At 42.1% G+C, this 27440-nt stretch overlaps 1 protein-coding gene across 2 annotated transcripts in view; it reads left to right on the top strand.

Moving 5' to 3' along the window:
• The window catches only part of LOC139469812 (calcium-dependent protein kinase C-like), a 158355-nt gene that overhangs the window by 105106 nt on the left and 25809 nt on the right, over nt 1-27440 (top strand). For both annotated transcript variants that reach the window (XM_071252109.1, XM_071252110.1), the window contains exons 6-15: nt 2664-2820; nt 4922-5156; nt 7728-7853; nt 10656-10829; nt 12048-12139; nt 13812-13874; nt 15201-15339; nt 16479-16559; nt 23963-24070; nt 24509-24649. In XM_071252109.1, the coding sequence (XP_071108210.1) occupies nt 2664-2820; nt 4922-5156; nt 7728-7853; nt 10656-10829; nt 12048-12139; nt 13812-13874; nt 15201-15339; nt 16479-16559; nt 23963-24070; nt 24509-24649 (1316 nt within the window). The remainder of the gene's footprint in view (nt 1-2663; nt 2821-4921; nt 5157-7727; nt 7854-10655; nt 10830-12047; nt 12140-13811; nt 13875-15200; nt 15340-16478; nt 16560-23962; nt 24071-24508; nt 24650-27440) is intronic.

Raw genomic sequence — 27440 nt, 5'->3', positions numbered from 1 at the left:
TTAATAACTATTTTAAACTACAGTTTAAACTCGCTGACATTTTAACCTGTTGTATATATGACCATATGAATTCAGGCTGTGCACTACTTACATTTGTGAGGTGTATTGTGAGAACATTAAAACCTAGTTCCACTTGCATGTATATCAGAAGAATACTGGCTGGAGAAAGAGTGTACTTAAATGATGAAAAACTTTGACAACTGCATCCTAAAATTTCTGAAACATTTTTACTCTATGATATGTTGTAAGCAAGATTACTTATTTATGCAACAGCATTTTAAGAGTTCCCTAGAGAGGCTGAGGTTTCTTTTCAAACTTGACACAGCCAGATATAAATCACTGCATAGTATAAGAAAAAAATAGGAGTATAGCCATCTCCCTGTTGAACCCCTTCATGTGCCTGGATGTGTCTGAGGGTTTGTGTCTTGTAGCTTTGTATTTGAGGGTATTTAATAAATACACATTTTTGGCTGTTAAAAATAAGACTGGCTGAGAGAACAAGGCCCACAGTTATTGATTGTTGGACCTGTTACAGGCTTCTGGCATCTTTTGAGTGAGATTACATCTTTCAGTTTTTACCCCCTTCGGAATTGCAAAGTTGCTGTAGGGAAGATGAAGACATGTTTATGTTGTTCAGAAAAAGTGTTATCAATAATAACGAAGGAAAAAAGCAATGGCCACAAAATGTACAAACCCCCAGAGCAGTATGCTTGCATTTTATTTGCAGGCTTTCAGATGCATTATTTATTGGTGATTTCCTCTATCAGAATCAGAGGCAATTTCCTTTGAGATCCGAGTGATCTGTTTCTACCTTTTTACAAGTTTATCAATTTTATTACAGTAAAAATGGATCTTTTCAGAATGAAAGAAACCAATTTGTTCATTGGGCTTTGTTTGGCATGTGAAAATACTTTGATGGATAAATTTGGTTCTGATATGTCATATGATAATAGCCAGAGGCCTTTCTGGATGAAGTTTTGTTGGAAAAGGGGAAGTATTTGAACCCATTTGGAAGTACATTGTAAGGGAGGATATTTGATAGATTGAATTTCTTCTGACAATATTTGGCTTCTTGATGTAAATATTTTTTGTATTGATAATTTCCTGATAGTTTTCTTTTGTGACTGTCAAGTAATCAAGGGAACATTACTGAATTCCAGTTGTTCAATAAAGCTTTATCAAAAAACTTTGGCATCAATGGAAGATTTGTTCCCATCTTGATTATGAAATATAAATATTGGCTGTGTATGATAGGAAAGGAAATATTGAGTTTCTTATTGAGCTGTTCCACACCTTTTTGTAGTCCATCTAGTCTGATCCAACGGACAGAAGTTAGACAGATCATGTCCATGTGAGCTTCAGAAATAAGAGGGGGCATGGGTGGCCCTGTCGTCTAAGGCCCCGTGATTCGCTGTGCAGAGTTGCGTCCTTTGGGCATGCCAGAAACCTATGATTGTGGGTTTGAATCCCGGTTCGCCCCCATTATGTTTCTAGATTTGCCAGCATCATATCCGTGCTCATGGGCTTCAACAAAGTGGTAAACGTCTGAGATCTGCATCATTTCGGGCTTTCCTCCCACATTAAGCTAACAGGCCATGATATAACTGGAATACTGTTAAAGCGACGTTAAACCCAACTCACTCACTCACTCACTCACTCACTCACTCACTCACTCACTCACTCAGAAATAAGAACTTGTATCCCATTTACATTTCAAACTAAAGATAAGCATTAAAGGAAGGTAACATTGACTGGTTAACATTGTCCTTACAAAGAAGAAGGGTATTATGTCAACTCAAATACATGACTTAAAGATAGACTGAACTGGTAGGGAAGGGAAGAAATAGTTAAACCCATACTTTACTACATACTTTTTAGATGAGATGAACCAGGTTTAACATCAGCATAATGACCGTCCACACCATACAACAAAATATGGATATTTATACTAAGTTTGTTATATTGTATTATTTGAATATTTAAGCAGTTTCATGTAAATGGAGATATGTTAATGCTTTATATGAAACACTTGTTTTGAAACCATGCAGCACTTCAACATCCAAGGAATAACATATCGTGTACATTGCCTTTATACCTTTATATACTTTTTCACACATTGACCGATCATGTCCAATGTCAAGGTCACCCTCTATGTCATAGCCGGTAGAAAAGTTAACTATACGATAACTCAATGCAATCTGAAAATGTTGTATAAGGTCAAGTTCACAGTGAAGGTCAATGTTTGCCAGTTTGAATAATTATGAATCGCTATATTTTAAGCTTTATGCATGTAGTAGTTATATCATTTGAATACTTATATATGACAAGTGATGTCAGTGTTATGACATCAGTGGTAGGTCATTGTGACTTAACTAGTTTCCCACACCGTAGGGATGCCACTGAACCGTAAGTTATTATGACATCTTTTAAAACACTTTTTTCTGTTTCAAAGTTGTGATGTTAAATATCTTTAATTAATAAAAATTTGAATTGATATGTTACATCTGTTAGTTGTTTTCATTCTTGTTGTGTGTGTGCATACTATTTTTTGCTAAACAATGCATTTAATAATGATATTGTCATTAATTGGTTTCCTTGATTTTGAGTCTTATTGTGTAAAGGACTGAAAGAACTTCCAGTTTATCATGCACCTCTGTTTGCAGTCCTCGAGGCCCGAAACCTGCCACCCATGGACCCGAATGGACTGGCTGACCCATATGTCAAAGTAAAGCTCATCCCAGATGAGTCTAACAAGTCCAAGAAAAAGACGAAAACAGTCAAGTCTACACTCAACCCTGAGTGGAACGAATCATTTAGCTTGTGAGTGAAGAGCTTGTTACGGTAGAAAGTGGAAATCAGTAGAATCTGGTACTAGACAATGGATCTCGATCGAGACAACTTTGATTTGTATCGTTTTGTCTCAAGTTTCATTATCTCTCATTGCCTTCGAACGTCACTTCAGAATGTTGAGGTTGATAATTACGCCTATAATGCCAATTAGATTTACCAAATTATCCTTCCCACTCAATATTCAGCCCCTTGGAGTTAGACCGTCCTTTTGGCTGGTCCAATTGATTGTGAGAAGCACAATAAGCGGTGTTTATAAACAGGTGCTAAGCAGGTTCGTAGACATTCTCGACAGGGTGAAAATTGCCTAATGAGATTCTGTTGACAGTGGTCCCGAGGAGCCTGTTGGTAAGGGCCCACTGTTGTCTTACAGCCCTCCTCCTTGGTCCATCACTCTTTCCTTGAGAGTTTCTAAATTTGTTCGACCACTTCACGGGGATTTGCCCATTATCCCATTCAGTCCATTAGAAATATGTCCCTGAAATAGGAAGTCCATTGTAGGGAGGAGGATGAGGACCAAAAATCGGCAGTAATTATTGCCGAGGTCTTGGACTGATTGAACAGAGTGGTGTAAGATTAACGTAATAGTGCTTTCTACATCAGGGCTGGTTTGATGATTGTCTAATGGGCCCGGAGACCCGTTACCCTTGACGCAATCCATGAGGCCATGCTCCCAGTTCCGATGGACTGTCTTGCCATCGCCTGACTGTCTCATTGGGATCGCATCGCGTGCTGTTGCATGCCTATTGAAGGAGACGTGCACCCACTTAGCAGCAGATGCCTGCCAGACTAGGGTTTTTAAGCTGACTGTCTGACTTTGTCAATAACTCGTCTGGTGCTGCACGTGATGTCTCTCAAGGATTTCTGTGTACATGTAGGGCTAATGTGGTCGAAAATTATTGTATTTCTGGTCAGCTGATGTCGTACATTGTAATGGTATGTACAAGTTACGACTTATTGCTTCCGGAGAATGTGAAAAGGTTTATGTTATTGGACGTTGTGCCATTTTCTTAGGGTCAATAAATAGGAAATTATGTATTGACAATTCTATGAAATTGGTGGTTGATAGTCTTTTGATGTAAAAAAATAAATCGATGCATTTTAGCTTCCAGACAAATTGTTTCCGGTAAAAATAAAGGCTGCATGATGTATACGTTATTTTTTATTATAAGAGATCAAAATTGATGTACAAATATACTCAGAAGTGGTACCTGTGACACATGTGAAGCAGCGATAGAAACTGGCACTAGTCCTGTAGTCCTTGCCAAACTGCCCAATAGTTAAGGTATCACAAGGACTAGTAGAAATTGGCCATTTTAAGGTTTTTGCTATATGTTATCATTATAAGGATCAGTATACTAAAACTGTTAGTTTCTATTGCTGTTATGATGGTTTACCTATTCCAACACAAGAACACATTGCAGGCGGTGACATCTAGCTGAATTATTTGCTGGAAACCATTCGTTCTCTTTCTTGCTGACTCTATTGAATGTCCTTTGTCAGATGCATTTTTCCGTTTTAGACTGTGTGCCTTGTGTCTTTCGGGGATATCCGGTCTAATGATGTTCTGTGTTTCAGGGTACTCCGGTCAAATGATGGTGTTTTGTTTCAGCCATCTCCGGTCTGATGATGCTCTGTGTTTCAGCGATCTCGAGTCTGATGATGTTCTGTGTTTCAGTGATCTCAGGTCTACTGATGCTCTGTGTTTCAGCCATCTATGGTCTGATGATGCTCTGTGTTTCAGTGATCTCGGGTCTACTGATGCTCTGTGTTTCAGCGATCTCAGGTCTACTGATGCTCTGTGTTTCAGTGATCTCGGGTCTGATGATGCTCTGTGTTTCAGCCATCTATGGTCTGATGATGCTCTGTGTTTCAGCCATCTCCGGTCTGATGATGCTCTGTGTTTCAGCGATCTCGAGTCTGATGATGTTCTGTGTTTCAGCGATCTCCAGTCTACTGATGCTCTGTGTTTCAGTGATCTCAGGTCTACTGATGCTCTGTGTTTCAGCGATCTCCAGTCTAATGATGCTCTGTGTTTCAGTGATCTCAGGTCTACTGATGCTCTGTGTTTCAGTGATCTCGGGTCTGATGATGCTCACAAAAGAATCTCTATGGAGGTGTGGGACTGGGACCGCACATCCCGCAATGACTTCATGGGGTCGCTGTCGTTCGGGATCTCGGAGATCCTCAAGAATCCGGCAGATGGCTGGTACAAGCTCCTTAGCCAGGAAGAGGGGGAGTTCTATGGTATTCCAGTCAGTGACGAAGTTGAACCAACCATCGAAGAGCTCAAACAACTACAGGTCGAGGTGTGATATGTTTATCATCTTCATACAGCATCCATGTAGGGCCATTAACAACTGTCTTGTACACTATAAATATGCTGAATTCTTATATAAAAGATTCCTGATAATATTCTCAGCTTCAAAAATCTTCGTTCATTGTTAAACAAATATATCCTGTGACAGCCAAAGTCTTGAATTAACTTGATCTTTACTTTCTCCTTGACAGTGCTTGCAAACAGTAAGCTATGTTGTTTAGTATAGTTCTATGTTTGCCTCACCCAGAGCAGTAGATATAGACTGCAAAGATGTTTGCACAAAAGTCTGCCCAAGTAAGTGGCTGCCTTTGGTGAACTCAACTGTTTTAATGACAGAACACCTTTCCCTCATGTAAATTATGTTTTTTACTACAACTTCAGTTTTTGCAAGACTCTTCACTACACAATCACTGGCTTGCAATTTATCATGCAGAGTTGTGCCCCTTGATCATGGCAGGATCCATTGATCATGGGTTCATGTCCAGATTTGCCATGCATACCCTTGGTCAGAACCCATGCACAGTGGTAACTGTCTAGGACCTACACTACTTTGGGCTTTCCTCCCCGATTTAGCTAACATGTGTGACTGAGTGACCATTGAATTTTGTTTGTTTGTTGTTTAACGCTGCATAATAATCAAGTCTGGACCCGACTATCCAGTAATTGATATCATGAGCAATCGATCCACACAATTGAGATACGATGACATGCATCAACCAAGTCAGCGAGTCTGACCACCCGATCCCGTTAGTCGCCTATTATGATAAGCATAGTCGCTTTTTACGGAAAGCATGGGCTGCTGAAGACCTATTCTAACCCGGATCTTCACGTGGCAGATACCATTGACAGCAGCATTAAAGGCAACCCACTTGCTCCATCACCAGGCAAACACGACTGTTTCTTCTCGGGCACCACAGCGTCAGCAAACATTTCACAGCATGTTGGCAGCTTTTGAACATTCTTACACCATAACACTTTTATTCACTTTTTAGAAAACTGTATATACAGCTTTCTTTTTATTTTACAGTTATTTGTATAATTTTATTAGAGTTACAATTAACAAACATTAACATCAATCATATCTTCATACAAATGTCAGTAATATGATTTTCCATAGTATTTGCCAATGTTGAGTTTGTCATGATGAAGAGAGTTAAATGATGAATACATGAGTATATTGCCTGGTCACTGGTCACTGGTCACATGTCACATGTCACTTCTCTGTGCTGCTTGCTACAAGACTTGTGTAATCTCGACTGACATACATTAATATCAAATCAACACATTCACAATTCATATCCTCTACCAGCCATTATAGAGTTGATTAATTTCACTGATATTAACTTTTGTCATATCAGGAATCTATTAAATGGCTTCAATATCCAGCATTGATTTGTAACGGACTTGGCAACCATATGGTTCGTACAAAGCCTTCTTACTTGATCCCTCACAGGTTGTCAGTTTCACTTTGTTATTGATGCCGATCAATTTCATGATCCCATCTGACAACCCGATTAGGTCCAGTGCAATTGAATGAGTGAGAAATGCACCATCTGTGTATATTTAGCTATCAATTGGCAGTGTTGTTGCGCTGTGTGTCCTCCCCTGGGCCAGGTACTTAGCTTCACTCCCCCTGTGCTATGCTGTAACCATGTCAGGCTAACTGTGCATTTCATGCATTCACCTGTCAATCATACACTTGATGTGGGGCAGACGAGGAGAGAGGCACCATACCACAAATCTTTATTGTAAATAAGTTCAATTTGGATAGCTGTATATTTTTCTTTTATTTCATGTTACAATTTTCATTTTGGTTTTTAGTAAACTATTTGGAATATCTTTAGTAACTTCAAATCATCATGGAATAGTAGTTATAATTTTTTGTGAAATTTTGTTAAAAAATCTACAAAGTATGGTTCTTTAATATCAACCTTGAATGGATTAAAATTGAGCTATGAACAGAAGATATTTACTCAATCAAATACATGTACTTCCGCCGTAATTTTTCAAATCTCTAGAATAGCATCTGAAATATCAGCATATCGATGCCTTTGGTTATATTGTCAATTTTGAAATATGTTCAGGTGAATGAGTAGGCCCCCAATACAGGACCCCGTTTAAGTCATAAGGTTCTGTCTGTATCATGGCTATCTGCTCTGCTATTGACCCATGATCCATTAATTGTCTCAACAACTCCACAGTCATTCCAGTGCTGGAATAGTGCACATGAAGTTGTGGCAACTTGGATTATCAAGTAGTCAATTTGTGGAAAAGGTTTTCCCATTTTCAAAATCATTCACACTGGAAGCTTTGAAAACTTGTATTTGGATTTGCATTGGTTTCCAGTGGATGTCGATTTCACAATGGTTATTGATGATGAGGTAGGTTGATGACTGACAGGCGAAATTGACGAAAAGTAGGAAGTGCATTGCGGACAGTTAGTCAACCACAGATAATACAAATCTTTTTTTGAAATTTCTAATTATACAAGACAAATTTGCCATGTGGATCATATGGTTTTTTAATACCACTTTTTTCATAGATGTGTTTATTTTTGTAGCGCCAGGAAAGTAATGAAAAGAAGATGGTACCACTTGACAAGGCTCAGAACGTCAGTCGGCAAGACATTGTACGTGCAAGTGACTTCAACTTTCTTACAGTTTTAGGAAAAGGTAGTTTTGGAAAGGTAAGATATTTTCGTTTCACTGTTATCAATGTGAACCTGTTGAGAGCTGAATAGGAACGATTAACATAGTGGCAATATCATGATGGAATGTAGGTGAGGTGAAATTGGGTTTAACGTCGCGTCCAAGGTTATTGTATTTATATAGCGATGTGCATACACATGTATGTGTTTGTGTGGCTGCTTGTACTAGTTCGGACTGATGCCGATTTATAGTGCTAGCTCACTGAAATACCATGCCACAGTTTAACATGAATACCCCACTCAGTCACAGTATACTGACTTCGAGCCGACCAGTCCTTATTTTAGCCCCTTAATGCCAAGCGCCAGACATTGTAACAACAAGTACCATCTTTTAACGTCTTTTGGTATGACGCGTCCAGAGATCGAACCCCGGACCTTCCGCTCTTCGGGCGGACGCTCTACGGAGGCAGTCCTGATGGAATGTAACCCCAGACACTTTCATGATGATTTTTCCTCATGTTGCAGTGAAGAGAGCAAAGTTTGGTTAAATTGTTTCAGAGATTTCAGTAAGAAATATTGACCACAGATAATGAAGTGTTGACACTGAAGCAGTCCTTCCTTCCTTGTTACAAGTAATACAGGTTACAGTAGTCACAGCACTGGGAAGTCTTTGTGGAACACCAGGCTCCATTGTGTGAACATGCACTTAGCAATATTTCTGCTATAGACCAGTGGCCTGTACATAATCACATCTCAACCAGGGAATCCAGTGATTGATATTGTGAGCAATGATACACGCCAACATGATATGTTGACACATCATCACCCAAGTCAGAGTCTGACCACCTGATCCATTAAGTCGCCTCTTACAACCAGCAGGAATAGCTTGGGACCAATTCTGACCCACAATCCCCACAGGGTTCCTGTTTAGCCACTTCCTGTGACTAGCAAAGGAGTACCCGTGGGTGTGTTCCATTGTGAGTGTGCATTCCATTGTGAGTGAGCATCTGGTGTTATGTCCCAGTCGGCACGATTATAGCTGTATCGTTGCAGTCTTACCAAGGACCAAACATTTAGTTTGCCTCCGCTGAGATATGCCAAGGGAATCTTGAATACCGTATTTTCTTGTGTATAGTGCACACTTTTTTTTCCAAAAAACACAGCTGTGTAGAAGGGGGTGCACATTATACACACAATAATGAGTTGATGTATTTTTTCCCCCAACGGAAAGACATTACCGTGAGCACGTAACACCGGAAATACCATGTCAACAAATCTATACTGTAGTATGCAAATTAATCAAGTACACAGTCTGGCTATAAAAAATGTTCTTTGTATAACTAGACTTATGTTTGTTGACTTATTTCATAAATTTTATTCAAAAATCCCTTTTAATATTGTTTTAATTAATTTCGGCGAAATCGTGTGTGAAGTGATCAGAAGATCGCACAACTCAACTTAACAGCAACCACGCTCATATTATTGCTTTTGATGCCTTGAAACGAACTTTAGTTGACAGAGAATGGATACATTTATCATAAATGCCATACTTCGACTCGTTAAAAGTCATATTTGTTGTAGATTGACGATTCTATGTCAACACATAGTTCTCGGGATCACGTGCGCAGGAGCCTCGAAGGTGACTGGTCAAACTGGTTCCGTGTGAAAAATAATAACCGGCAATAGCGATCAGCTGTTTCGTTTAGGGTTATAATTATTTTAAGTATATTTAGTAAAAGCTGCAACTAAAATAACAAGATATTGGAATATATTATTCCTAATAAAAAATAGTTTCTGATACAATTTTTGCAGATCCTTGCATTAAAATACTTTCAAGTTATATCATTGGGTGTGTCTTGACAGAATCACTGGTAGACTCCCAAGAAAATGTGTGTACAGCTGATTGCTGTTTCCGGCTTAGTTTACGAGAAAATACAAAAGGGAATCTTAATCCATGGATGTAAAACAATGTCTAGCAGAACAAAAAATACAATTTAAACAGTAAAACAACATGTCTGGGGATTTTTTTATCACTTATTTCAAATTTGCACTGACCAAGTTTCTCATCACCCGTTCGCTTACCGGAATTCGCTGAAGGGGTACGGTGTAATTTTTTTCTGCACATAATATTTGTTTTTAAATACTGAATCCGCTAGAGGGGGGTGCGCATTATACTCGGGTGCACACTATACTCAAGAAAATACGGTATGTTCCCAGTATCTCTTGCTTGGAGTGGAGCAGGCTCTTACAATGTGTTCACTGGCTGATGGAATCATTGCTGTCGACCTCTTATCTGACTGACCCTGACTTGAATTTTTTACATACTGCCTTGTTATGAACCGCGTCCATGGTCTAATGGTAGGGCATACACCTGGACAGGGGAAGGTCCAGCGTTCGATCCCTGGCCGTATCAAACCAAAGGACATTAAAAGATGGTACTTGTTGTGACCCTTCTAGAGCTTGGCATTAAAGGGCTAAATAACAAGGACTGGTCGGCTCGGAGTCAGTATACTGTGTCTGAGTGGGGTTTTCATGTTGAAATGTGGCATGGTATCTCAGAGTGCTAGCACTATAAATCGGCATCAGTCTGTACTAGTACAAGAGCGCACGCACGCACGTACGTTGCTATAAAAGTGCAATTATCTTGGGCGCGATGTTAAACCCCATTTTACCACCTCACTAAGCCTTGTTATGGCTTTAATTTGGCTGATTACTGCATAAAAATCATCATTCACCTCCTACCTCCCAGGTATATGTTTCAGGATCTGACCATGCTGTTTCTCTTAGATTTGGGGGTTGGTTTATTCAAGACTTGACCATGCTGTTTTTCTCCATTTGCAGGTAGTTTTAGCAGAAAGGAAAGGGACTGACGAACTTTATGCAATTAAAATATTGAAGAAAGATGTCATCATTCAAGATGATGATGTAGAATGTACGATGATAGAAAAACGGGTTCTGGCGCTGCCCACCAAACCTCCATTCCTTGTTCTCCTTCACTCCTGTTTCCAGACCATGGTGAGTAGCAACCCCCGTGTCCACAGCTGGGTAGCAGCTCCTGTGTCCAGAGCTGGGTAACAACCCCCGTGTCCACAGCTGGGTAGCAACCCTGTTGTCCACAGCTGGGTAGCAGCTCCCATGTCCACAGCTGGGTAGCAGCTCCTTTGTCCACAGCTGGGTAGCAGCTCCCTTGTCCACAGCTGGGTAACAACCCCTATGTCTACAGCTGGGTTGCAGCTCCCTTGTCCACAGCTGGGTGGCAGCTCCTTTGTCCACAGCTGGGTAGCAGCTCCCTTGTCCACAGCTGGGTAGCAGCCCCCTTGTCCACAGCAGGGTAGCAGCTCCCTTGTCCACAGCTGGGTGGCAACCCCCTTGTCCACAGCTGGGTAACAGCTCCCTTGTCCACAGCTGGGTAGCAGCTCCCTTGTCCACAGCTGGGTAACAGCTCCCTTGTCCACAGCTGGGTAGCAGCTCCCATGTCCACAGCTGGGTAGCAGCTCCCTTGTCCACAGCTGGGTAGCAGCTCCCTTGTCCACAGCTGGGTAGCAGCTCCCTTGTCCACAGCTGGGTAGCAGCTCCCTTGTCTACAGCTGAGTAGCAGCTCCCTTGTCCACAGCTGGGTGGCAGCTCCCTTGTCCACAGCTTGGTAGCAGCTCCCTTGTCCACAGCTTGGTAGCAGCTCCCTTGTCCACAGCCGGGTAGCAGCTCCCTTGTCCACAGCCGGATAGCAGCTCCCTTGTCCACAGCTGGGTAGCAACCCCCTTGTCCAGAGCTGGGTAGCAGCTCCCTTGTCCACAGCTGGGTAGCAGCCCCCTTGTCCACAGCTGGGTAACAGCTCCCTTGTCCACAGCTGGGTAACAGCTCCCTTGTCCACAGCTGGTAGCAGCTCCCTTGTCCACAGCTAGTTATCAGCTCCCTTGTCCACAGCAGGGTAGCAGCTCCCTTGTCCACAGATGGGTAGCAGCTCCCTTGTCTACTGCTATTGATGGAACCTGGAACAATCTGCTAGTACTTGATCACTGCACTTCCTCAAGTTTGTGAATTCTTCAAAGGTTCCAGACCCCGCTTAGTTTACTGACTTATCACAAGAAAACAATTGGTTTGCTCAACTGACTTAAGTTTTTTTGGATATACTTCTATGACATCATGTGATAACCAATATGTGGAATATTGCTAAAAGCGGCATAAAACCATACTCACTCTCTCACTCACTCACTTGTGCCCTTCTCCTTCCAGGACCGCCTGTATTTTGTGATGGAATATGTGAATGGTGGGGACTTAATGTATCGAATCCAACAGGAAGGAAAGTTCAAAGAGCCTGTGGCTGCGTAAGTATTCATGATCAGACATCAGATCTGTCCTGTGTCTGTAATATCCCTTCATCTTGTTTCAAATTATTCATATGTATAGTGGGTGGCCCAGTTGTCTAAGGTTCCGCAATTTGTTATGCAGAGTTGTGTTCCTTGCCAGCAACCTAGGATTGTGGGTTTGAATCCCAGTTTGCCCCATTTATGTGGTAAATGTCTTAGAACTGGATCACTTCGGGGCTTTCCTACCACATTTAGCTGACACGCTATGATATGACTGGAAAATTATTCGTACTTACTATACTTACTCACTCGTATGTGTTATAAGCACCTTTATTTTGTTTAGTCATTTCAACCTTTCACACTGAAGCTTTATTTTGATATTGGAAAAGAAATTCATAAATATGATGCTTCTTTTTTAACTTTGGTTAAGATAGTGATGTCAAATAAATGGAAAATCTGACAAGGCTGTTGGCTAAATTAATTCATCAGAATAGAAATTCAAACAATCACCTGTCATGAAGATAATCCCATACAAATACAGAAAAGGAGGCCGTTATGGGACATTTTAGGGCAGTATCCCAGCTTGTAACACTCTTACTCTTGTGGTAATGAACAGTATGCAAAGTCATAAAAAGTGATGTCAGAAAGGGCAAGAGTTTGATTAAACATTTAATGACACATACCACTGTACTTTGCGATGTGTAAAAGATGAGTATGTTGAGGAATTATTGCTCAGTGTATGCAACGATTCGTAAATACAAATCTGATCTTGCATCTTCAGTGCAAAAATATTATAGAACTTGAAGTAGTGGTTGCAATGGGTCAGGAGTATTGACTACTTGGTGGCAAGTTGAAACTGTAAATGGCTGAAGTCAACAGCTTGCACTAAAAATATTATAGAACTAGAAGTAGTGGTTGCAGTGGGTCAGGAGTATTGACTACTTGGTGGCAAGTTGAAACTGTAAATGGCTGAAGTCAACAGCTTGCACTAAAAATATTATAGAACTTGAAGTAGTGGTTGCAATGGGTCAGGAGTATTGACTACTTGGTGGCAAGTTGAAACTGTAAATGGCTGAAGTCAACAGCTTGCACTAAAAATGTTATGGAACTAGAAGTAGTGGTTGCAATGGGTCAGGAGTATTGACTACTTGGTGGCAAGTTGAAACTGTAAATGGCTGAAGTCAACAGCTTGCACTAAAAATGTTATGGAACTAGAAGTAGTGGTTGCAATGGGTCAGGAGTATTGACTACTTGGTGGCAAGTTGAAACTGTAAATGGCTGAAGTCAACAGCTTGCACTAAAAATGTTATGGAACTAGAAGTAGTGGTTGCAATGGGTCAGGAGTATTGACTACTTGGTGGCAAATTGAAACTGTAAATGGCTGAAGTCAACAGCTTGCACTAAAAATATTATAGTACTAGAAGTAGCGGTTGCAATGGGTCAGGAGTATTATTGACAACTTGGTGGCAAGTTGAAACTGTAAATGTCTGCTGAGTCCCAGAGTTCATCAAGGCCAAAAGCCATTCTGAAATGCACATGGCTATTCCCCCTTCAAACAGCCTGTTGGTGGGACGAGGCTGACTGCTGATAGAATCAGTGGAGATTGAACTGGGTGTAGATGCATTGATCACATTGTACAATCCAACACCAACATTGACAACTCCTACGAATCAACTCTGTTTTCTTTCAGGTTTTATGCAGCTGAAATTGCCATAGGTCTTTTCTATCTCCATTCCCAAGGAATCATCTATAGGTAAGACCATGGAAAGGGTTTGTGCATATACTTTGTTATCAGCGGCTATTTCCAGTTGTTTGTTTATGGTGTCAGTTGGTTCTATATAGGCAAGATGTACCATGTGTTATGGTAGTGGTTCAATCATTGATTGAGATACCAAACCATTCATGGACTTATGGATTTATGTTTGCAATACCAACAAAAATTATGCATTGTGCAAATGATAATTTGACTGTAAGCAAACTATGATTTATTGACAGAGACGAAATGTTTCTGTGTCACTTGATGGAAAGACAACTGAACAAACTGTGAGTAGCAGGTGCTACCAGTCGGGCAGAACAAGCTTGCTGTTGTGGGGAACACCTGGTGTCAACACTGATTTTCAGTGATCCATTCATATTATTCTGATCACTAGTTTGCCTTTTACGCTCAATGGAATCTGTTTTGATGGATAATCGGATAATTTTATATTTGTTAAATTTTCTCCATCTGTAATCATCTCTCTGAAACAATTGGACACTGAAGCTGAAACATGCATATTTTTTTCTTACCAATGATAGCACATCAATTTGTTCCACACAGTCAAATCTAAAACTGACGACTGAAATCTTCTGATACTTAATGTTGATATTGGGAAACCTTTTGGAAACAAAATTGATCCAATAAGAACCATGTAACTTTTGTAAGTCTTCTCAGACGGCAAAGCATGAAAACTCCGTGTGTATGGAGTCTGGCTTCCATACATTTATTGCTGCATGCATAGTTGCAAATTTAATTATAGTTTTTTCATATTTGTCCATTAGCTCTGAATATTGATAAGTACTCAGGAAATACTTACTGATGCTAACAGCATCTTATAGTCTCTGTCCTTTAACCTTTAGCATGCTGAATTGTTTTCACATTTCTTGCCCCTTCCTGCTGGATTAATTGTAGGATCAGGCGTTCTAAAGAGGGTGGGTGCTTTCAAACAGTCAGTGCTTCATTAAACATGGGACGAATGAATCAATATTTCCCACATTTATTCCTGATAGAAAAGTACACATAATTATATAAAAGTGGTGCTATTTTCTAACCTTATGTGACATGTTTTTTTAATGCAATTATGTTCCTTTTCGGGATGTGAATGTTTAGTTGTAACCGGGGTGGTTGGGTAGCCTAGTGGTTAAAGTGTTCGCTCGTCATGTCCATTCCCAACACGGATACAATGTGTGAAGTACATTTCTGGTGTCCCCCGCCGTGATATTGCTGGAATATTGCTAAAAGCGGCGTAAAACCATACTCACTCACTCACTGTAGTTGTAGCCTGTTATACGACTTTGTTACACAAGTGTCATTTGTTTTCAGAGATCTTAAACTTGATAATGTGATGTTAGATGCCGAAGGACACATCAAGATAGCTGACTTTGGCATGTGTAAAGAAGGAATCCTCAACAACAAAACAACACGGACATTCTGTGGAACACCGGATTACATTGCGCCCGAGGTACGGTACTCAGCATCCAATGTTCTTCACAGGGGCAGCGCTCAACATGGCCATTGATTAAACCCACCCTCAGAGGATCTGTCATTGGTTGAGAATATTGTTGATTATTAATCCTCACTTAAGGAAGAATTGATGTGAAGGAGAAAGATTAATTATTAATAGGCTGCTGTGATATTCATGTTAAGCTGCGGCATGGTATCTCTGTGAGCTAGCACGGAAATTGGCATCAGCCAGGACTAGTACAAGCGCGCGCGCGCACACACACACACACACACACACACACACACACACACACACACACACACACACACACACACACACACACACACACACACACACACACACACACACACACACACACACGGGCATGCACATCGCTTCATAAGTGCAATAATTTTGGACACAATGTGCAATAATTTTGGACACAATGTTAAACCCTGTTTCACTTGCCTACCAAGGAGAAAAATGTGTATTTTGATTTTATGGCGTTCAGACAGTTGTTAGTGGTCATCGAAAATTTATATTAATTTAAAGTCCACTAGGGAATATGCACAATAAACAAGCTGTCTTATCGTGTAATATTAATGTACTTATGACAGTCGTAGCGCTAAGATGATCGTAACTCCCATACTTTAACATAGACTTATGACAGTCGTAGCGCTAAGATGATCGTAACTCCCATACTTTAACATAGACTTATGACAGTCGTAGAGCTAAGATGATCGTAACTCCCATACTTTAACATAGACTTATGACAGTCGTAGCGCTAAGATGATCGTAACTCCCATACTTTAACATAGACTTATGACAGTCGTAGTGCTAAGATGATCGTAACTCCCATACTTTAACATAGACTTATGACAGTCGTAGCGCTAAGATGATCGTAACTCCCATACTTTAACATAGACTTATGACAGTCGTAGCGCTAGGATGGCTTTGTGGAATGGCACACAGGTCACACTTTGCTGCAACCAAGTCCACTTTGACAAGCACTTGTTAGGGATCTAGTGACCTATAGAGGTCTGTAATGATACCGGTAAGCAGCTTCAGGTGAGGTGGTCAAGAGTAGGAGGACCATGATGAAGTCCAGGACATGCATGTGTTCTAGTTGTTGATGCATCTCTTGTTTTGCTCCCCAGATTGTGTTGTACCAGCCATACGGCAAGTCGGTCGACTGGTGGGCATTCGGGGTGTTACTCTACGAGATGCTTGCTGGACAGGTAAGGCTAAGGCTCTCTCTGTCTGTAGCCTAGGATACAGGCAACTTGTCATTGTCAACAAATAGCATTGAGATGCTAGGACTTCAGAAGAAGTTACCGTACAATGTCTTTCTTGGAAACAGATTAGACCCTAAATCAAGATGGACATTTGGCGCTTGGCATTAAGGGGCTAAAACAAGGACTGGTCGGCTCGGAGTCAGTATACTGTGTCTGAGTGGGGTATTCATGTTAAACTGCGGCATGGTATCTCAGTGAGCTAGCACTATAAATCGGCATCAGTCCGTACTAGTACAAGCAGCCACACACACACACACACACACACGTGCATGCACGTTGCTATATAAGTGCAATAATCTCGGACGCTACGTTAAAACCAATTTCACCTCACCTCATTCAGTAGCGTGACTGACATATCAGCAGCTGACCTGATGGTGACTCAGTTCTGGCATCAAGGAAAACTGTGTCTTATCATTAACAGAGAACTATGTGCCGAGGTCATCATTGGATGGGATAGAGAAAATTGTCTTATCGTGAAGTAGCAATGAAAATTGTGTCCTTTTGTTAAGGGGTTAATGAAACATTTACCTCATCAGAAAGTTTCAGTGAAAACTGTGCCTCATGTTGCAGTACCAATGAAATACAGCTACCTGAAGTATGAATGAAAACTACCGCATCATGAAGTGGTTAGATCCCAGGCCGCACTCTACCAAAGAGGGGGCACGGGTGGCCCAGTCGTCTAAGGCGCCGCGATTCACTGTGCAGAGTTGCGTCCCTTGGGCACGCCAGAAACCTATGATTGTGGGTTCGAATCCTGGTTCTCCCCGATTATGTTTCTAGGTTTGTCAGCACCATACCTGTGCTCGTGGGTTTCACCGAAGTGGTAAACATCTGAAACCTGCATCACTTCGGGCTTTCCTCCCACATTGAGCTGACACGCTGCAATATAACTGTAATACTGTTAAAAGCGGTGTTAACCCCAACTCACTCACTCACTCACTCCCAGCAAAAGATGTTTTAGATTGAAGTTGTAGTTAACCTGCATGGTGCTTGGCATTATTGGGATGAAACCATGACTAGCCAGCATGGAGTCGCAGTGGGGTGGCACTAAAAACACTGTCATAAGTCCAGACATTCAAGCAGCCCCCCACACACATGCTTGAATGCTGTGCCTTATCTTATAATATCAATGATCATGTCCCTTATTGAAATATCAATGCAAACTAGGGGCGGTCAGGTAGCCTAGTGGTTAAAGCGTTAGCTCGTCACGCCGAAGACCCGGGTTCGATTCCCGACGTGGGTACAATGTGTGAAGCCCATTTCTGGTGTCCCCCGCCGTGATATTGCTGGAATATTGCTAAAAACGGCGTAAAACCTCACTCACTCACTCACTCACTCAATGCAAACTATGCTTTATCTTGCAGTACTGTTTAGTTGGTGTGATGCTAGTGGATATGTTGTTAAATATAGTGTCATTGTCAAGCAAATGTTCCGACTCGGCATTAACTCAGACCATGAATCTGACAAGGCTGATCATGGCTTGTGAAGAGAAGTCATCCTAATACCCGCGTATCCTCTTACTCTCAACCCACATGTGATTGATGAGTTGGGATGGGGATAGACCTCGAAGCAACCACCATCAAGACGTCGGAGGAGCAATTGTTATGTCAGAATTCCACTCTCTCTGTCAAAGAAGGAAATGTTACACCCAAGAGCCATCTCCAAACCATCCATCAATATGTATGGCAGATTTGTCACTAATTGCCACTTTCCCCACGTCCCAAGCACAACAGAACATGCTCTGTTTAAGACTGAGATACCTTTGTACAGGCAGCTCATATACACTGTTTTCCCTCATTGATTGAAGCAGAACACCGCCGTCATCTTCAGGGCTATTCTGCAGAATTTGACAAGATGAGACAGAGTTTTATCAAAGGCGAGAGGCTCCCTTGGGAGAGTCCAGTCACAATTGTCCTGGCCCAGCTTTGCTGAGTCAACATTATTTCACACTCCATCACACTCAGGGAGCACTTTTGTGCACTCCACACAGTCATTTGGATGGAAGCAAATGTGTTCTGGCCATGTTTGATTTAACTGTTTTCATTGCAAGTTTATTAAATTCAGATCAGTGCAATATGAGCTGCCAAGTTTGGATTATTCTGTTTTCTGTAAACCCTCTGTTAGTACATTCCAGATAATTTATAGATTATATGTCTCGGTGGAAATGGTGCTTTGTTGGATGAATATTACCTGGTTGTGCTTTCTCCTTAGGCAAAATGGCCTGTTTATGTTTCTGTTGTGAAAACATCTCCCAGTAACTTGTTTAAGTTTAATTTGCCGTCAGCAATGTTGACATACTTCCACAATCCCGCGCCATTCTTCAGGCTTCAGTTTAGGATCTGAATTTGTTTTCATTTTATGGTTATATGCTTTGGATAATGTGTCATTGAACATAATAAATATTATGGGCACAGAACTTGAAAAATAGGATTGTCTAACATGACCATATTTCTCTTTTGATTATTAATATTGAGAATAGAACAGTGTGTTGTCAGTCAGTCAGTCAAATATTATTGATTCAGAATCGAATTTAAGGCAGCTTGTACCTTAACTATATAGCAACATAACTATAAGGGGTTCTGGTTGTATATAAAGGAGATCTTTCCATTAAAAGGTTAGAACCTGTCTTTCTCCAGTTTTGTTAATAAAAACTGCTTTAGGTGTTACCATTTCAAGTTTGACACTGTAGATGCTAGAAATCTATAGATGGGAGAATCTATAGGATGTCTGGAGTCATTGTTGTCTCATTAATTGTCATCAGTGCTTAAAATGTTGGTCTGAGGTTGAAGTGTTTGAGGTTCTGTGGGTATTTGAGATTGTCTGTCACTGTAATTGTCAGCAAAAGTGTTTTACGAGGATCAGTTCTGTGTACAATGTGACTGCTGTGTCTGAGGTGACTGCTTTGTCTTTGGTTATTGCTGTGTCTGTAATCTTTCAATGTTAAAGCATACTGTTTTGAGGGAAATCTGTTCATTCCATATGACATCATTTATGACTCAATCAGATTTTGATGACACTCTTTATGTGTGAAGAATACAAACTGTTCTTTAGAAGCTAATTTCAGTGGCCAACAATACTTACTCATCTTTTGTACAAGGGCTGATGTTAACATTTTTATGCCAGCATAAAATACAACTTCATCATATAGCCTCATGTCAGTCAGTCAGTCAGTCAGTCAGTCAGTCAGTCAGTCAGTCAGTCAGTCAGTCAGTCAGTCAGTCAGTCAGTCAGTCAGTCAGTCAGTCAGTCAGTCAGTCAGTCAGTCAGTCAGTCCAGTCCAGTCCGGTCAGTCTTTTATCTCACTGTCAATTACAGCATCCTGGATCGATGAATGAAATGCCCACGTAATCTTATTGCCTTTTTTGAACCCGTTTCAATCAGTTGAAGGCACCTGGAATTATCATGTCTAAATTTGGCGTCAGCAGAGACAGGCAGTTTCAGACATCCTTGATCCCATGCTGGTAATGCTTTTGTAAGTGACTTCAAAGCAAGAGTTACTGTCCTTGTGTCATGGGTCCAGACAATTGCAGCCATGTCACAGTCTGTTAGGCTGCGATCAATATGGCTAAGAGGGATGTTGCCCCCATTGAACTCGAGACCTAATTGTCTGAGGTGGCATCGAAGAGCAGGCTTTACTGCAACATTATGAAGGCATGATATGGAGGAGATGGTTGATGGCCAGAGGAAAGTGGATCTAGGTGAGGGGAACATAAGCATGATAGGAAGGTGGGGTCGTGGATCTTGGTGAGGGGAATACAAGTATGATAGGGAGGTAGGGTCATGGATCTGGTCGAGGGGAACACAGGCATGATAGGAAGGTGAGGTCATGGATCTGGGTGAGGGGAATACAAGTATGATAGGAAGGTGGGGTCATGGATCTGGGTGTGGGGAATACAAGTAGTATAGGGAGGTGGGGTCGTGGATCTTGGTGAGGGGAATACAAGTATGATAGGGAGGTGGGGTCATGGATCTGGTCGAGGGGAACACAGGCATGATAGGAAGGTGGGGTCATGGATCTTGGTGAGGGGAACACAGGCATGATAGGGAGGTGGGGTCGTGGATCTTGGTGAGGGGAATACAAGTATGATAGGGAGGTGGGGTCATGGATCTGGTCGAGGGGAACACAGGCATGATAGGAAGGTGGGGTCATGGATCTGGGTTAAGGGAACACAGGCATGATAGGGAGGTGGGGTCATGGATCTGGGTTAAGGGAACACAGGCATGATAGGGAGGTGGGGTCATGGATCTGGGTTAAGGGAACACAGGCATGATAGGGAGGTGGGGTCGTGGATCTGGGTTAAGGGAACACAGGCATGATAGGGAGGTGGGGTCATGGATCTGGGTTAAGGGAACACAGGCATGATAGGGAGGTGGGGTCATGGATCTGGGTTAAGGGAACACAGGCATGATAGGGAGGTGGGTCATGGATCTGGGTGTGGGGAATACAGGTATGATAGGGAGGTGGGGTCATGGATCTGGTCGAGGGGAACACAGGCATGATAGGAAGGTGGGTCATGGATCTTGGTGAGGGGAACATAGGCATGATAGGGAGGTGGGTCATGGATCTGGATGTGGGGAATACAGGTATGATAGGGAGGTGGGGTCATGGATCTGGTCGAGGGGAACACAGGCATGATAGGAAGGTGGGGTCATGGATCTGGGTTAAGGGAACATAGGCATGATAGGGAGGTGGGTCATGGATCTGGGTGTGGGGAATACAGGCATGATAGGAAGGTGGGGTCATCGATCTGGGTGTGGGGAACACAGGCATGATAGGGAGGTGGGCTAATGGATCTGGTCGAGGGGAACACAGGCATGATAGGAAGGTATGGACATGGATCTGGGTTAAGGGAACACAGGCATGATAGGCAGGTGGGGTCATCGATCTGGGTGTGGGGAACACAGGCATGATAGGGAGGTGGGGTCATGGATCTGGTCGAGGGGAACACAGGCATGATAGGAAGGTGGGTCATGGATCTGGGTTAAGGGAACACAGGCATGATAGGCAGGTGGGGTCATCGATCTGGGTGTGGGGAACACAGGCATGATAGGGAGGTTGGGTCATCGATCTGGGTGTGGGGAACACAGGCATGATAGGGAGGTGGGCTCATGGATCTGGTCGAGGGGAACACAGGCATGATAGGAAGGTGGGTCATGGATCTGGGTTAAGGGAACACAGGCATGATAGGGAGGTGGGGTCGTGGATCTGGGTTAAGATAGATGATAGCATGGGGCCAAATTGGGGCAGTGGTGTGGAAGTTTGGGTGTATGATTAGTCATGGCAGGGTAGTTTTAATTCAAGTAAAAGTGGGTTGGAGAGCTATGATGATTGACATCATGAGCCTCAATCTGGATACAGTAACAATCTTTGGATATTTGGATACCATGACTGACCAACCAACCCCGTTAGCCGGCTCATACGACAAGCAAGGGTTGATGAAGACCAACTCAGATCTTTATGGGGTACTCTCTTGATTGAGAGATGTTTGGATAAATGAATGAATGAGCGTACCTTCAAAGAGACACTGCTATCAAGCCAAGTGAAAGGTGTAGTTAAGCTGAGGTTTTGCTCATGGTGATTACACAGTAAAAGAAGTCCTCTTCAGTTTGAACTTTTGCTGGAGTTTTGATACTCGTATACTTCTGTTCAGAAGACGGCAACCCATGCTTGCCGTAAGAGGCCACAAATGGGATCGGGGGGTCAGACTCGCTGACTGGGTAGATGCATCTTATCATATCCCATTTGCATGGATTGATGCTCATAATGTCAATCACTCGATTCTTTACAGACCGGCATCATATAGCAGGAATATTGCTGAGTGCCGCATTAAACAACAAACAAACAACACATTCACCGATCATGGGTTTCTGTATACTCTTCATAGCATCAAGACTTTCACAAACAAACAAACAAATCATTAGCTGACCTCCCAGGCGTAGGGTTGAATCCAATGGTGGCAGCAATGACACGTAAGGGAAAACTAATTGAGGATATATAATACCATTGTGTTGCTATGCTGTATTCAGATATATACTAGTATATCATGCTGTTTTAACCTGATGGTTGAAATCCCAGGTGAATCCCTTTATGTTTCTTACCATACACATGACACATGCCTCTGTGTCTTAATAGGTAGAGGAAAGTCAGTTACTCAATCCCCAGCCACATCATAACAACAGACTGGGGGCACGGGTAGCCCAGTCGTCTAAAGCACCGCGATTCGCTGTGCAGAGTTGCGTCCCGTGGGCACGCCAGAAACCTATGATTGTGGGTTCAAATCCCGGTTGGGCCCGATTATGTTTCTAGGTTTGTCAGCACCATACCCGTGCTCGTGGGTTTCACCGAACTGGTAAACGTCTAAGACCTGCATCACTTCGGGCTTTCCTCCCACATTAAGCCGACACGCCGCGATATAACTGTAATACTGTTAAAAGCGGCATTAAACCCAACTCACTCACTCACTCACTCATACCAACAGATTTTAAAAGAGGGTACTTGTTACCCATGCAGTCATTACAAAGGGAGAAAAGCAAGGACTGGTCAGATCAGAGTGGGATATTCATGTTAAGCTGTGGCATGTTATCTCATGGGCTGTTTATTGTGTTGCTCTACGAGCGTTCAGTTCATTGGACACTTTTCACATATGTAGGATCGGGATGGACCTTCAACATCCTCCGGGGGCAAGGGAGTTAATGGACTTTAAAAGTCCAGTGTCCACCCAGATGAACTAAGTTGGAATTTCTGGGTTCGATTGTAGCACCACCAGTGGCGATTACGGGTTATGTCCCTTCTGTGTCCGTCCTATTGTCCAATCAGATTCCACCTCTCATATCGCTTGCGTCTGCTTCAAACAAAATGGCAGCGCCCAGTGAAGACGATCTGAGATCTTTATGGTAATAAAACGGGTCTTACTTCACGAAGTGCATCAAGTCACGTGAGCACCTTGATTGAAAACATGAAAAGATTTGGATTTTTTGTTGACGCTAAACTGACGGTACACATGCTTTGCACATCCATCAATCGACCGAAATCTGCACTGCAGTTTATGAACCAGATGTCGATTTCGAAAAAATAAGTCCATAATTCAAGCCTAGTTCGGCAAGGGTGGAAACTGGACTTAAATAGTCAGTTAACTTCCTTGCCTCAGGAAGATGGATCTTCAATATCATAGCAGTGTAAACATGAACATGAAGTTGATGATGTAAATTCACATCTCATACTATCCAAATAAAATCATAAGATGATAAAACCTTGAACCTCGAGAATAATATTTGATTAGCAATAAATGGTATCTGTCTGTTGCTTGACCATGACCTTAACCATGACCTTGACCATGTACTTGCAGCCTCCATTTGATGGTGAGGATGAGGAGGAGCTGTTCACGTCGATCACCGACCACAACGTGTCTTACCCCAAGTCTATGTCCAGGGAGGCTGTGTCCATCTGCAAGGGGGTGAGAAGCCAGCGCAGTAGTGTAGCAATAATAATAATATCTCGCCTTAAACATAATTGGACAGGATTTTACCTCTTGGATAAAATGAATCAATTGCCAGATGAAAGAACGATTTCTTTAGGTATTATGGATTTCCCCAAAAGTTTTTGTCTCTTCCTTGCCAAAAATTAAATTGTAAATTCAAAAGAATAATTTCTCTTTAACAAAATCCAAGGTTCTCATCAAAAGCTAAATTGTAGTTATTAGTGACAAAGTTTTACTATTTTTGTATGAAAATTATGTATGTGCATGCAAATTTTGATAAAATACTCTTAAGGGCATATGAGTGTGAATTTGATTGCATTAACTAATATATATTCTCTGATCTCTGACATATATAGATTTCATAGCTCATAGGGGTAAAGAATTTGCAAAATAATATTTTTGCCCCTCCCTCAGTTGTTGACGAAGAACCCCCAGAAGCGACTTGGGTGTGGCCCAACTGGCGAGCGAGACATAAAGGATCATGCATTCTTCAGAAGGATAAACTGGGAGAAGATCGAAGGCATGGAGATTCAGCCTCCGTACAAACCCAAGATTGTAAGTATCTCGCGCAGGATGACTAGCGTGACAGCTGGATGGGAACTAGACGTTGAGATTTGAACATCTCTGCATGTCACACATTAGCAAGCAGAAAGTTAACTTTCAAAGTGTAAAAAGTACTTATATGATAGTAACTGCATTGAAATTTGAATTTAGAGCTTTGACAGAATTGTTGTTGGTTTAGGATTGTCAAAGAGGAGTCTCTCTCTTGAGAGATGCTTCGGATCATCTGCTGCTCCTTGTAGAATAGTCTTTAACGACATGCTTTATTTCTTTGATTATTCCATACTGATTAATAATATGCTGTTATTTTCAAAAATATATTTTCATTGGCTGGGGGATCATGTTTTTCACAAACCACGGAACTGTGGTTGCCATTTCTTAAAGAAATCCCAGTGATATGAGTCTAGCCCATTCATACACACTCCAGGACCCTAAATTTAGAAATAATGAAACAAACCTCAGGTGACTGTGTTTTATTTCTCTTTTTTATCATTTGTTAATTAGATAGCTCTTTTGTCACACCAGGAAACGTGTCACCCGATTTCAAAGTTGTCACCTGATTTTTTTGTACTTTGAAACATACGATCGCAAGTCCGACCTCTAATAATGACTACATCAGGTCCCCATTCCACAAAGCCATCTTAACGCTAAGTCAATTGTAACTCCCATATTTTAACATCGACTTACGAAAGTCATAGCAATATGATTGTTTTGTGGAACGGGGCCCAGTACATCTGTTGGTTCTGAACCTTAAAACAATATCAAGAACTACCGTATTCGACGTAATAAGCGCCCAGGGCGCTCTCAAAATTAGAAATAGGGGGCTCTTATTAGAATTTTATTTAAAGATAAATTTCATGGTTTATGCTGACAGCCTGAATGTTCATGTACAACAGATATATTTTTCCAGAATTTTATTGCCCATAATTCAGGTTGCATATAACACACGAGTGCGTATCATACGCGAATAAATAAGTCTTGTGTACATTGATCAATTGGAAGGGGTGCTAATTGGGATTGTTTACTAGCCAATATATTAGTTAATATCGCTTATCAGAGCGGGCGCTTATTACGTCGAATGCGGTATGTTTTGTGTGACCGGTCCAGCCCCTGTTACAAGAGGATGATCCTGTGATGGTAGGGATGGGAGAGGCTCCTTGTCGGGACTGGTTCCCATTGGACTGGGTGGAGTTTGGATACTGATGGTGCTTGTGCTGCCTGACTGAGGCCATTAAAAACCTTTCTGGTAGCTTTGTTATGTTCAACATCATGGTAGTGGTACCTGTGTACAACTTAGTTTGAGTACAACTGACTTTATTCTTTTGTGTGTAGCATCTCTATTTAGCTCTTTCAAGATTTCATCCAAGATTTCCAGTTCCAGTTTCCATGACGACTGTATCTAGTTTTATACTTATAGGTTTCTCCAGCTGTGTTTTTGCCATGGGCATTTGTGGAAACTAAACAGTCCATCTGTATAAATATATGTTATGGTATATTGTGGTGGTGGTGGTGGTCCATTAGATGAAATATGTTTGAGAATTGCGTTTTTTTTATCTAAAATGATGAGTCTGACAGGAATATGTCCATAATAATTGGTAAAAAAATAAGACTGGTGCTGGATCATGTGTTTGATATTCTAAATCAGCCTAGAAATTAGGGCTGGGATGGGTAAATCGGGTACTCGGGTTGGGTGGTACTGAGTAGGACCCTGGTACCAAAAGGACTACCCGGACCGTGGTTAGTCACGTGATATATTGTTTAATGACAAAAGTTATCTAGAACTTCATGGCTACACTACAAACAACCAAGGTTCTCATTACTTCTGACTTTCATATGTTTGAATAAAGATAACGCTTTGGTCAACTTCAGTGTTTGCGTGACCAGATCGTTCTGTATGTGTAACTGTATGCTACAGTCAAACTAGTCATTTTGTACCCATCTCTTGAGACCTATATTGGGTACATGGGTAGGGTAGAGTAATAGGTGGTCGGGTACCCGGGTAGTAAATTTGGACTCATCACAGCTCTACTAGAAATTAAAATCTGTTTAATTGTTAGGAACATACAAACATGGCATAAGTCTTGGCAGTTATTACATTGGGTGTAGGTTGTGTTTGAAATGAAAAGAAGTCCATAATAAAAGTTAGGTATAATGAGATTTTGACACTGCAGCAGAAGAACTCAAGATCCCCCACACCCCACACCAACACTCCACCCCACACCCCACACTCCACCCAACACTCCACCCCCATGCTCCACCCCACACCACCCCACACCACACACTCCGCCCCACACCCCACACCCACGCTTCACCCCACACTCCACCCCCACACTCCACCCCACACCACACACTCCGCCCCGCACCCCACACCCACACTTCACCCCACACCCCACACTCCACCCAACACTCTACCCCCACACTTCACCCCACACCCAACACTTAACCCCACATCCCACACTCCACCCAACACCCCACATATCACCCCACATTCCACCTCACATTCCACACTCCACACTCCACACTCCACACCCCACACCCCAAACCCCACACCCCATGCTCCACACCCCACACACCACACCCCACTCTCCATCCCACACCCCACACACCACACTCCACACCCCACACCTCAAACCCCACACCCCATGCTCCACACCCTAACTCCACCCCACACCCTACACTCCATCCCACACCCCACACACCACACTACACCCCACACCCCACACCCCACCCCACACACCCCAACCCAGCCCACAGACCAGACTGCACCCCACACACCACACCCCAC

Source organism: Haliotis cracherodii, unplaced genomic scaffold (genome assembly GCF_022045235.1).
Source record: "Haliotis cracherodii isolate W230 unplaced genomic scaffold, xgHalCrac1.p SCAF_2, whole genome shotgun sequence".
Classification (NCBI taxonomy): Eukaryota; Metazoa; Mollusca; class Gastropoda; order Lepetellida; family Haliotidae; genus Haliotis; species Haliotis cracherodii.
This window is presented reverse-complemented; position numbering and strand designations above follow the sequence as displayed.